Genomic DNA, 11,850 nt, shown 5'->3' on the forward strand with positions numbered 1-11,850 from the left:
GACTCCACCCCCTCCCTGGGCAGCCTGTTCCAATGCCCAACCACTCTTTCAGTGAAAAATGCTTTCCTAATGTTCAATCTAAACCTCCCCTGTTGGAGCTTGAAGCCGTTCCCTCTCGTTCTGTCACTAATTACCTGTGAGAAGAGACCAGCACCAACCTCTCTACAGTGTCCTTTCAAGTAGTTGTAGAGAGTGATGAGGTCTCCCCTCAGCCTCCTCTTCCTCACACTAAACAGTCCCAACTCCCTCAGCTGCTCCTCATACGATTTGTTTTCCAGCCCCCTCACCAGCTTCGTTCTCCTCTGCACCCACTCCAGCACCTCCAGATCTCTCTTGTATTGAGGTGCCCAAAACTGGACACAACACTCGAGGTGTGGCCTCCCCAGTGCTGAGTACAGGGGGACAATCACCTCCCTACTTCTGCTGGTCACACTATTTTTGATACAAGCCAGGATGCCATTGGCTTTCTTGCCCCCCTGGGCACACGGCCTGCTCATATTCAGCCGTTTGTCAACTAGAACCCCCAGGTCTCTTTCCTCCAGGCAGCTCCAGCCACACTTCCCCCAGCCTGTAGCGCTGCAGGGGGTTGTTGTGGCCCAACAAAAATTTATGCAACACGGGCATCCCCTGCACGCCGCTGGCTCAGCCCTGCTCACCCCATCAGCAAAAACACTCTGTGTTTCCAAGAGCTCGTCACCGATGGGACAAAACCGGGGGGGAAGCTACAGCCCCAATCCAGCCCCTGATAACGAGCCAGGGCTAAAGAGCAAACGAGGACCCAGCACGTTGGGTGTTTTACGGCCACCAGCCCTCCCAGGAGCTCAAAGGGAGCCTGCGGTCCAGGGCCGTTTTGTTTTGGGCAAGGCTGAGGAAGCCACGGAGCATCCGTTGGGGAGCGAAACGCTGGCTGGGTCACGGGGCTGGCAGCACCCAGGCGGCATCCCGGAGCTAGAAATAAGGCCAGTTGGAGAGTAACCTGTGCGGAGCCGAGCACAGCCCGGCCAGCCAAAAAAACTCAGCCAGGAGGAAGGAAAAAGCACATGGGAAAGACCTCCCTGCCAGGGAGATGTGTGAGGCCGAGCCATAGAAGTGGAAAGCAACCACCCACCCGCAGCAGAGTGAGGTTTTGGGGCACAAAACCCTGTCTTTAGCCACTGAGAGGTGGCAGACACCAAGCACGGGCTGGGAAAAGCCTCCTCAGCTCAGCTTTGTCAGCACAGGATGGTCTCATCGGCATGGACTGGGAGAAAGATACAGATGGGGGACACAAGACTCTCCCTGCTGTCAGAAAAGACAAGTGGTGAGTGACTCCAGACCCAGTAAAAAGTATTTATTTCAATTACAATAAGACCCACGTGTAGGCTGAAAAAATAGTTACAAAAAAAAAAAAAAAAATCCCACCCCATCCCTTCTTTTACATATAAATATTAAAAATCCCTCTACATCTTTGCTTTCTGTCCAGAGCAAGAAGGTGCCCCGCGAGACAACATGCAGCACCTGAGCTACTGTCAGTGGTTTCCTCTCAAAACTGCAAAAAGAGCATTAAAAAAACCCTTTGAGAAAGCCCCTCACCTCCAGCCCGGCCAGATCTTATACCGGTGCCAAACTGGCCACGCAGGGATGGAGGTTTGGGGCCCTGCGGTGATTTTGGGGTTTGCAGTTTCCTGGGCACAGAGTCCGGGCTGGGCAGCGAGCGAAGCAGCGGCAGGAACTACCTGCACTTGTCCGGGGAAAAAAATAATCTGACCTCTCTTCAGAGGTGACAGGAGGGAAACCCGGGTGCTCTGTCCACACCGTCACCACCTCGGTGACATCTTTGGCACATCAACTTTTCCCTTTGTGCTCCGGAATGAAAGCTAATCCCGGGAGCTGCAGCCTTTCTGAGACCCGCAGCAGCCTCCAGCCCTGTCCCCGGGCCCCTTCTCCCCAATTTCCCCATCAGCATCCTCTGAGGATGGTCCCTCCCGGAGAAACCTAGGATTTAGGAGCTGCAGCCTTTCTGAGACCTCCAGCCCTGTCCCCGGGCCCCTTCTCCCCAATTTCCCCATCAGCATCCTCTGAGGATGGTCCCTCCCGGAGAAACCTAGGATTTGGAGCTGGCTACTTGCATCCGCAGCCCAGGCAGCCCCATCCGGCTTCTCCGGCCAAGGGACCGTCACCAGAGGGTGCTGCACCTACAGCTGCACTGAGTTTAAAAAAAAAAAAAAAAAAAAAGAATTAATAAATATATGATTATTTTACTAAAAAAAGGCTTTTAAATGCATTTTCCCTGAAATTTTCCAGTGTATTCCACAACGCATGAACAAAAATAGATATATTTCCCTCCCCGCCCCCAAAAAATATATATATCTTAAAATAATTTTCCATCCTCGTGTGCGTATCTTTGGAGAGAGGAAGGTAGGTCGGGTGTATTTAGACACGCAGCCAAACCCGCCGGTGGCACGGCCTTCCCTTTATCGCCTCCAAAAAAGAGGCATTTTGCCATTTTGCCAGGGTTGGGGGGTCAGGCTGGAGGCGCTGCGTGTGTAAATACAGGGTGGTGTGCTCAGACACACGTGCCTCGACACGCGGCCCGGTCACGGTGGGAAAAGACAAGACTCCCCCCCCCCCCCCCAAAAATAAAAGAATCGAAGTCATTTCACAAAGGAGCGAGAGGGTGAGGAGTTTTCACAGTGGATCGAACCTCGGACGACAGCGGGGACGCCAGGCGCCGCCCCGGCTGAGAGCTGGGCAGTTCGTTGCACGGAAAAAAAATCAAAACCAGTGGTTTGAGCCTCTTGAAAGGACGGGGGGGAAAATCAGCCCAAATCACCAGACTTCGCATTTCTTGGGGGGATTCATGGGGGAGCCCAGGGGGCAGCCGAAATGCTCGGCGAACTCCCGGGAGTTGGAGACGGTGCCGATGACGCGGAAACGCGAGGGGCTGTGGGGGTCGGTGATGAGCCCCTCGTGCGAGCTCTCCGGCGTGCGAACCGAACACCACACCTGCAGAGGGAGGGCGAAAAGCATGAGTGGCAGCATCTGCAACCCTAGGGCCCTGTGAGAGTTGGGGGGGTTCAGCCTGGAGAAGGCTTCAGGGAGACCTTAGAGCCCCTTCCAGTCCCTCAAGGGGCTCCAGGAAAGCTGGGGAGGGACTCTGGATCAGGGAGGGGAGCCCTAGGAGGAGGGGGGTGGTTTTAAACTGAAAAAGGAATGATTTAGATGAGATCTGGGGAGGAAATTCTTTGCTGTGAAGGTCCTTTTCAGGACTGTTTTCTATGCCATAACATATTTATATATATGTAGGGAATTTTCTAGACAAAGAGAGGAAAGAAATTCCCTCCTGTGGGTTGGATCATCCAGGGATTGCCTTGGGGATTTGCGCTTGTGTGTATCTGTTTTTGTACCTGATAGGACAAGGGGGAAGGGTTTTAAACTGGAAGAGACCTCAGAGCCCCTTCCAGTCCCTCAAGGGGCTCCAGGAGAGATGGGGAGGGACTCTGGATCAGGGAGGGGAGCCCTAGGAGGAGGGGGAAGGGTTGGACCCTGAAAGAGGGGAGATGGAGCTGAGATGTGGGGAAGAACTTGTTTGGTGTGAGGGTGGTGAGAGCCTGGCCCAGGTTGCCCCGAGAAGCTGTGGCTGCCCCATCCCTGGAGGGGTTCAAGGGCAGGTTGGAGGGGGCTTGGAGAGACCTGGTGTGGTGGGAGGTGTCCCTGCCCAGGGCAGGGGGTGGCACTTGGGGGGCTTTAAGGTCCCTTCCAACCCAAACCAGTCTATGATTCTAAATCAGATGTCCCTGCCTGTGTGAGGGGCACCAACACAGCTCCAACTTTGTCTCGCTGTTTAACCAGCACCACCCCCCATCTGGTTCTCCATCCACCACGCAGCATCTCTGGAGAACTCAGTTTTGCCATCACACCCTCCCAACACCATCTGGAGATGCCTCCACCCCCCAAGAAGCTGTGTGTCCATCCTCCCTGCCCACCACCGAGTGACCTACCTGGGCAAAGCCAACAAAGAAGAGCTGGTGGTTGGTGAGGCCGAGAGTTGGGAGGGTTTCCTCATCCCCATTCTTTTTCAGCCAGTTTTGATATGCCTGGAGGTCAGGGAGCACAGCGGGCTCAGTGGACAGCACTGATCCCACCACACCATGCCCCCCACCGTATCTACCCAGCCCCATGGCCCTACCCGGTAGGCAGCTTTGAGGCCACCATTGTCAGCAATGTTCTCCCCGAGGGTGTGTTTGCCATTGACGGCCTCGCCGTTGACAGTGTAGTTGCCGTACTGCTCCACCATGCACGCTGTCTGCCTCTTGAAGGCCTCCACCGAGGAGTTCTTCCACCAGGGACGCAGGTTGCCATCCTTGTCGTACTCCCGGCCTGCCGAAAACACAGCGGGTCCTCCATCACCCCACCAGCCACCCCTCCAGCAGCCCACCCGCCTGGCCCTGGCCGTACCTTGGTCATCAAAGGCATGTGTCAACTCATGGCCCACCACCACACCGATCCCACCAAAATTCAGCGACCTACAGGAGGGCGATGCTGAGGTTTAGCGAGCAGCAGCTGCTCCCCACAGCCAGAAGTTGAGCCTTGAGTTTTGGGATGGAAGGAAATTTGGGAATCCTCCCCCTTTTCCCTAGGATCTTACTTGGGAGACGCACGGGTGTAAAAAGGGGCCTGGAGGATGCCGGCGGGGAAGACGATCTCGTTCTTGGTGGGAGAGTAGTATGCGTTGACCGTTGGAGGTGTCATGCTCCACCTGCAGGGACATGGACATGGCCAACGTGACGAAGCCATCGCCCATCTTCACTCCAACACCATCCGCTTACCACGGTGCAAAGCCGTCAGCCCAAATTTAACTCCTCAAAACCAGCATAACTCTGGTGGACACCAAATCCCAGTGCTCCAGATATCGTGATGTTCCCCACTAAGCATGATGGGGAAGGGGAGCAGAGGACTTACTGGTCCCGGTTCGGTGGTTTCCGGAGCTGGTCGGCGGTGACCCTGGCTGAGAAGTTGTAGAACTGCATGACGTTCTCAAAGTAGAGGTCGGACACAGCCTCGTACTGTGAAAGAGGAAGGCGTGAGCGGCCCACGGTGATCTCCTGGCCCCGCTCCTCCCTCCACGGTCACGTCTGAGCCTCCGGAGCCGGCTGAGTTACAGCCGCTCTCATTTCTCCTCCTCTCCAACATCTGCAGAGTCTTGTGAGGGCAATGAATCACCGTTACAGAAACCACCTCCTCCTCTTCCCGGCAGGGATCCCGAGAGCCCCAGCCACCCCAGAAACGGCCCACAGCTCTCTGTGAAGTCCCCAGAAAATGGCCAAGGATACCAGTGAGACCCTTCTGGAGGAAACCTAGGGCTCAAGGCTGCCCTGAGGCCACGGTGATGGGCACATGTCCTGCATATGCTAGTGGATGGGGGAACGGGAGACCCAGGGGACACATCTGACCAACTCACATCATTAAAAACTTTATCCAGCTCCTTGGGGTCCATGATGAACTTGGGGTAGCCGATCATGTTGTAGATGGCATCTGCCTGGGGGGTGACAAGGACCAGAGTGCTTTGGGTGGCAGGGATGGAAGGACAGGCTTGGCCCGCTCCACCAGCCTCCACCACCACCCTCTCCTCCCCAGCGCTGCCACCAGCTCCTCACCTTCTCTTTGGCCGATTTCCTCGTCTCTTCATCCATCCACTGCAGTGTCTCCAGGCTTTCCTCGAAGGCTGTTTTAATCTCCGCGATCATTTCCTCTGCCTGGACAAAACAAGACGGTGCAACGTCAGCCCGGAGTTGGCTTCCACCCCAGAGAGTTCAAGGTCCATGCGCCCCATTGGGGAGGAAGAGGATGGGATGGAGAGATGACACACAGACCGGTGAAAAACCCAGCGAACGGAGATGCCCGTTGGACAAAAGGTGGGCAGAGAAACACTGGCTGCCCCAACCACCCACCATCGTGGTGGATCACACGCTGCTCGCTTGGGGACCTACCACCTGCTTGCTGTCCTCGGCGAAGGTGGCCTTGACGAACATGGCCCCCAGGGCGAAGCCCAGGTTGTTGTCTGTGTCACTGATGCAAAATTTCCAGCGCGGGAGACAGGTCTGTGTGGGGAGAGAGGTGGTCCTCAGCGGCCAAAGTCCCCCACCTTCCCACCCCACTGGGAGATGGGGTCCACATCCATCCCCCCGCACCAGAGCTGCCCCCCCAAAACCTGCCCCACATCTCTATTTTTCAGATGCAACATGATGAGGACTTTGCTTAAAAAGCTGTCACCACTTTGATGATGATTTGGGGGCACGGGGGCCTCTCCCTCACCTTCTTCGTCCCGTACATCACTTCCATGAATTTCTCCTCGGCATCCTGGAAGCGCTGGTCGAGGAAGGGGCTGGTTTTCCGCACCAGGTTCCAGATCATGTAGTTGTTGAGGAGGCTGCAGCAAGAGGGGGTGAGTGGGCAGCAGGACATACGTGCCCACCCCAGGTACCCCTCCGTGCGGGCTGGGGGCTCTCACCATTTATCAGTGGCCAGGATGAGGTCGGAGACCTGCTCCAGGTACTCCTTGGCGTAGACCACCACGGGCTCCGACTCGTTGAGCTCCACGGGGTAGAAGACAGTAGAGAGGAAGGGCATCCAGTCCACGGCCGGTGCCAGCTCCTGCAAAAGCCATCCCACTGCTACGAACCCAAAAACTCTCGGAACGGGGTGGCAGCCACTTCCCAAGCTGGAAGCCACTGCCCCAGCCCCTGTTTGAGGGATTCAGCGGATCTTGCAGAGATGGCTTCCCATAACAGCAGCATCCTCCAAAGGTCGGAGGGGAGTAAACAATTTCCTCCCACAAAGGAAAAGAAAGTGGGGCGGGTGTCAAAAATGTTGACACAACCCATTAAGGTCCCTTTGGGGACACGGGGAGGTGACCGGGTTGACATCCGCAGCCGGACTGCAGCCCTGGGGGTGGTCCAGAGGCTGGGAGGAGCAGGTCAGGGTGGGATTTCCCCAAGGAGGACATGGGCCAAGCGATTGCACAAGAGCTTCCCAGGCGGTGTCAGCCAGTGTTGGGCTTCCTCAGAGGAGCTGTGTCACCTCCACCCGTCCATCCCCGCTTCCCAGTTCTGGGAATTCTTGGGGATTCTTGCCAACTCCATCCCTACCTTCAGCTCTCCAGCTGTCATTTTATGGTAGATGACCTCCTCGTCCCGGTGTTTCTCCTGCGGGATGGTGATGTTGGCCAACGCCGTCTCGAAATCCAAGATCTGCTGCATCTGCTGCCGCACCGACTCCTCGTCGGTGCCTCCCAGGAACATCCCCAGCTGCACCATGTAGTTCAGGTACCCGGCCAGCACCTGTGTGGTGGGATGGGGTGGGGAGAGATCAGCAGGGTGGGTGCCACCCACCCACGGGACCTCCGGGCAAAGCCAGATTTCCCCCCGACAACCTGACCTTCTCATTCTCCGTCTTGTTCAGGTAGTAGTCCCGCGAGGGCAGGCCCAGCCCCGACTGATCCACCTGGATGACGTTGCTGTTGGAGTTTTTGGAGTCGGCGCTGACGTAGACGGAGAAGAAGGGGGAGGTGCGGTAATGGGCCGTCACCTCCCGCAGCGTGGCGTTGAAGTTGTCCCCTGCGCAGGGACCCGTGATGTTCCAGCCACCCAGCTGGGGAGAGACAGTCACCAGTTCTTGGGTAAGGAACAGCCACCTGGAGTTGCTTAAACATCCCCCCCAATACCCATCCTGGGAGGGAAACACCTTGCAATGGGGCTAAAAAGCCCCAGAGAGGTTAAGACCCACCTATAAATCCTACAAATCCCTTCCTCTCTCTGCCCACCCCGTCCTGGGGGATGCTCTTCCCCAGGAAGCACCGGGAACGGGGTCTGGAGGGTGCTGGGACTGCCCATAAATGAGCTTTATTCCTCCTGTTCTGCAGCCCCCTGGGGAAGGCAGCTTTGCTGAAGGAAGGGGACGAACCTTTTGGATGAGGTCCATGAGGGGGGTGGCCCGCAGCTCCTCGATCTTGCTCTCGTTCATGCAGGCCTGGTAGTAACGCTGCGCCTTGCGCTCCGCCTCGCTCGACACGTTGGCCGTGGTGTTTTCTGCAAGAGGAGTGTTTTCAGCCAGAGGGGCTCACAGGGGGGTCCCCGGGGACAGACAGAGCCCCCACCCTTCCACCAGAGAAACATTCGGCCCCGTTTTGGGCAAAGCCAGGCTCCCAAAAGGCGCTGGGGGTTGTCCCACCGGTTCCCCTCTGTGACCCCGAGAGCATCCCATGGCCCACAGCCCTTCCTGGCCTCCCGCCTCCATCTCCTCTCCCACCCGCAGCGACTGCTCCTGCTCTTTGGAGCAGAAAGATAAAGAAAGAAAAAACAAAAAAACGCATTTTCCCAGCAGCTCTGATGTTCCCAGCATCATCCAGCCCCCTGCGCTGCCCTTGCCCCCGTGCTGGCGCTCCCCAGCTCTGTATTATTTATTCCTGTGAAAAGGAACAATAAATCCATTTTTCTCCTCTGCCTCCAAAACCATCCTTTTATTTTTTTTTCCCCCACTCTAGAATTCTGCTTCCCCAGAGGTTTGGGGTTTTTTTTTTTTTTTTTTATTTTTTAATTATTATTATTATTTTCCTCATGACACAGCTTGCACCTTTGGCTTCCCAGCTGTGTGGTTTTATTAACTAAAGGTCCCTCGGCTCCAAGGAATTCAAGGAAATGCCGAGCGCGACCGCTTGGCTGGAGGCCCGGTCCCTTCTCCCGGTAAAACCAGCGCCAGATTTCTGCGGGGAAGAGCCAGGGATGAAGCCGTTCCCGCGCCACCCCCCTCTTTTTCTGAAAGACAACACTCTTCCCCAAACCTTCTCTTTTCAGATAATCGGCCCCGGCGCAGTGGAAAGTGCTGATAAGGAGCCAGTTGTTTGCTCAAAGCTTGAACAAACCGTCCCCGCCGGTCCCTCGGATAAGCCGCCCGCGTCGGTGTTCGCACGCAGAGCCTGAGCCTGGGATCCTCCCCCCAGGCTGGAGGAGTTCTGGCCCCCAAAAACCAGCCAGATCGGGAGCCAACACCCCAAAAAGACTGCTCACCAAGGCTAGAAGTTATAGCAGGAGGAAAAAAAAGCATCTCCTTGGGGTGATATTGGGGTGCTACGGTCTCTGGATGCAGCCTGGGGTGCAAATCCTGAATTTCAGAGCTCCCGGGAACGCTGCCACGGGGTTTGCGGAGCCAAGGCCCGGACCCTTCCCCTACTCGGCACCAAAGAGCTGCACCACCACGGCCAAAAATCCCATGGACATCCAGGAGAACAAACAAGGCCAGGATCTGCTGCCCAACGTCCTCATGGCACATGCGTCACCGGCGGCTTTGACGCCAGGGTTTAAGTCCATCCTTACACCCCCACGGGTGTTTTCGGCACCCCCAGGGACCTAACGGGGCTCTCCTCAGCCCCGATGGGGGTCCCACCATTCCTGTCTTACTCACCCAGCAGATGCTTCATGATGGCCTGGTTGTGCTCCCAGAGGTTGTTGAAGGTGCCCCAGCGCGAGTGGCCGTCGGGGAGGGGGTTGGCCTTGACCCAGCCCCCGCAGGCGTAGCTGAAGAAGTCCTCACAGGGATTCACGGCCCGGTCCAGCGAGCTGAGGATGGAGCTGGTGACGGAGATGCAGGCTTCCGACAGGCACACGGCGGGAGAGCCTGCGGGTGGGAATGACAGGTTCAGCTCCTCCACCATGAGCTGCACCAGGGAGCATCCTGCCCCATCAGGAAGGACGTGGGCAAATATCCCGTCTGGTGCCTGAGCATCCTGCCCCGTACCTTAACATCTCACTCCAGAGCGAGATGGACCAGTATCCCATCCCATCCCTGAGCATCCTGCCTGATCACAGAATCACAGAATCTTCTAGGTTGGAGGGGACCTTAAAGATCATCTTGGCCAACCGTCAACCTCACTGACAAAAATAGACCCACACAACAAACAAGGAGCATCATCACTAAACCAGACCTCCCAGCACTACATCAACCCCTCTTTTGAACACCTCCAGGGATGGGGCCTCAACCACCTCCCTGGGCAGCCCATTCCAATGCCTGAGAACCCTTTCAGTGAAAAATTTTTTTCCTAATATCCAGCCTGAACCTCCCCTGGTGTAACTTGAGGCCATTTCCTCTTGTCCTGTCGCCTGTGACTTGGGAGAAGAGACCGACCCCCACCTCTCTACACCCTCCTTTCAGGGAGTTGGAGAGAGCAAGAAGGTCTCCCCTCAGCCTCCTCTTCTCCAGGCTGAATAACCCCAGCTCCCTCAGCCTCTCCTCACAAGACTTGTGCTCCAGACCCCTCACCATCTTTGTTGCTCTTCTCTGGACCCGCTCCAGCACCTCAATGTCTTTTTTATGGTAGGGGGCCCAAAACTGGACACAGTACTCGAGGTGGGGCCTCACCAGTGCCCAGTACAGGGGGACAATCACCTCTCGGGCCCTACTCCCCACGCTGGTCCTGATCATCCCATCCCAGGAAGAGGGATGTGGAAAAAGGGCCTCATCCTGTGCGCAAGCACCCTGTCTGGTGCCTGAACATCCACCCTGGGGTGAGGGATCATAGAATTGCCTGGTTTGAAATGGACCTTTCAGATCATCGAGTCCAACCGTCAACCCAGCCCTGCCAAACCACCACTGACCCGTGTCCCTCAGCATCACGTCTGCCCGGCTTTTAAATCCCTCCGGGAATGGTGACTCAACCTCTTCCCTGGGCAGCCCATTCCAAGGCTTCATAACTATTTCCGTGTAAAATTTTTTCCTAATATCTAATCTAAACCTCCCCTGGTGCAGCTTGAGGCCGTTTCCTCTTGGCCCATCTGTTCCTTGGGCGGAGAGACCGACCCCCCCTGGCTACACCCTCCTTTCAGGGAGTTGGAGAGAGCGAGAAGGTCTCCCCTCAGCCTCCTTTTCTCCAGGCTGAACACCCCCAGCTCCCTCACAAGTTCTCCAGACCCTTCTCCTTGTGCTCCAGACCCCTCGACAGCTCTGTTGCCTTTCTTCTGGACCTGCTCCAGCCCCTCAATGTCTTGTTGTGAGGAAGGATGCAGGCAACCATCCCACCCTGTACCCAACCATCCAGCTCTGGGCTAAAGGATGAGATGAGCATCCCTTCCTGGGGCAAGGGATGCAGGCAAAGACCCCACCTTGTGCCTGAGCACCCCACCCTGAGGTGAGGGATGCAGGCAAGCATCCCATCCCGTGCCTGAGCATCCTTCTCCGTGGCAAGGGATGCTGGCAAACACCCTGCCTTGTTCCCAAGCATCCCATCTCATCCCACCCTCAACATCCTGTGTGGTACCCAAGAATCCTGCCCTGGGGCAAGGGATGCAGGTGAGCATCCCATCCTGTGAGCATCCCATCCTGCACCCGAGCATCCCCTCCCAGGGATCCCACCCAGGTCAAGGGGTGGCCAGGACTTACGGGCTCTGTACTGGAAGATGAGACCCAGCAGACACGCCGCCAGCACGGTCCCCAGTATCCCCACCAGTACCACCAGTTGCTTCTCGACGCGCGTCCTCTCGGCCCAGCACCCGGGGCTGCTCCTCGCGCCGCGGAAATTCACCTGCGGAAAAAGCGGCGACGTTTCCCCACGGGCAGAAAAACCCACCGACCCCTCCCCCATTTTTTATTTATTTTATTTTTTTTATTTTTTTTTTCGCTCCCTATGAGCACCAACTCAGCCCCCGGCGAGGGATCCGGCGGGACTGGGGCTGGGAAAGGCGGCAGCCGCCTTCCAGAAAGCAGCCAGGAAGGGCAGCACAATGGCAGGAAAGAGAGCGGGGCGAGCGTTTCGGGGGGCTCACCTGCCGCTCCGTGCCACCCCAACCCCTCCTCCAGCACCCCCCCGGGGGGGGGGGGCCC

The 11,850-nt window shown here is 56.8% G+C and overlaps 1 protein-coding gene across 1 annotated transcript in view; it reads right to left on the reverse strand.

The window, feature by feature from the left end:
- Positions 1–2,808: 2,808 nt before the first annotated feature.
- The window catches only part of ECE1 (endothelin converting enzyme 1), a 10,118-nt gene continuing 1,076 nt past the window's right edge, over positions 2,809–11,850 (reverse strand). Inside the window, exons 2-17 of the mRNA XM_014958030.1 lie at positions 11,410–11,551; positions 9,439–9,651; positions 7,942–8,066; positions 7,417–7,629; positions 7,128–7,319; positions 6,491–6,633; positions 6,295–6,409; positions 5,970–6,080; positions 5,637–5,735; positions 5,441–5,518; positions 4,942–5,045; positions 4,628–4,738; positions 4,438–4,505; positions 4,169–4,359; positions 3,981–4,076; positions 2,809–2,985 (exon numbers count right to left, since the gene is read on the reverse strand). Coding sequence (XP_014813516.1) covers positions 2,809–2,985; positions 3,981–4,076; positions 4,169–4,359; positions 4,438–4,505; positions 4,628–4,738; positions 4,942–5,045; positions 5,441–5,518; positions 5,637–5,735; positions 5,970–6,080; positions 6,295–6,409; positions 6,491–6,633; positions 7,128–7,319; positions 7,417–7,629; positions 7,942–8,066; positions 9,439–9,651; positions 11,410–11,551 — 2,178 coding nt within the window. The remainder of the gene's footprint in view (positions 2,986–3,980; positions 4,077–4,168; positions 4,360–4,437; positions 4,506–4,627; positions 4,739–4,941; positions 5,046–5,440; positions 5,519–5,636; positions 5,736–5,969; positions 6,081–6,294; positions 6,410–6,490; positions 6,634–7,127; positions 7,320–7,416; positions 7,630–7,941; positions 8,067–9,438; positions 9,652–11,409; positions 11,552–11,850) is intronic.

This window comes from Calidris pugnax, unplaced genomic scaffold, assembly GCF_001431845.1.
Source record: "Calidris pugnax isolate Ruff unplaced genomic scaffold, ASM143184v1 scaffold355, whole genome shotgun sequence".
In the NCBI taxonomy this organism is placed as follows: domain Eukaryota; kingdom Metazoa; phylum Chordata; class Aves; order Charadriiformes; family Scolopacidae; genus Calidris; species Calidris pugnax.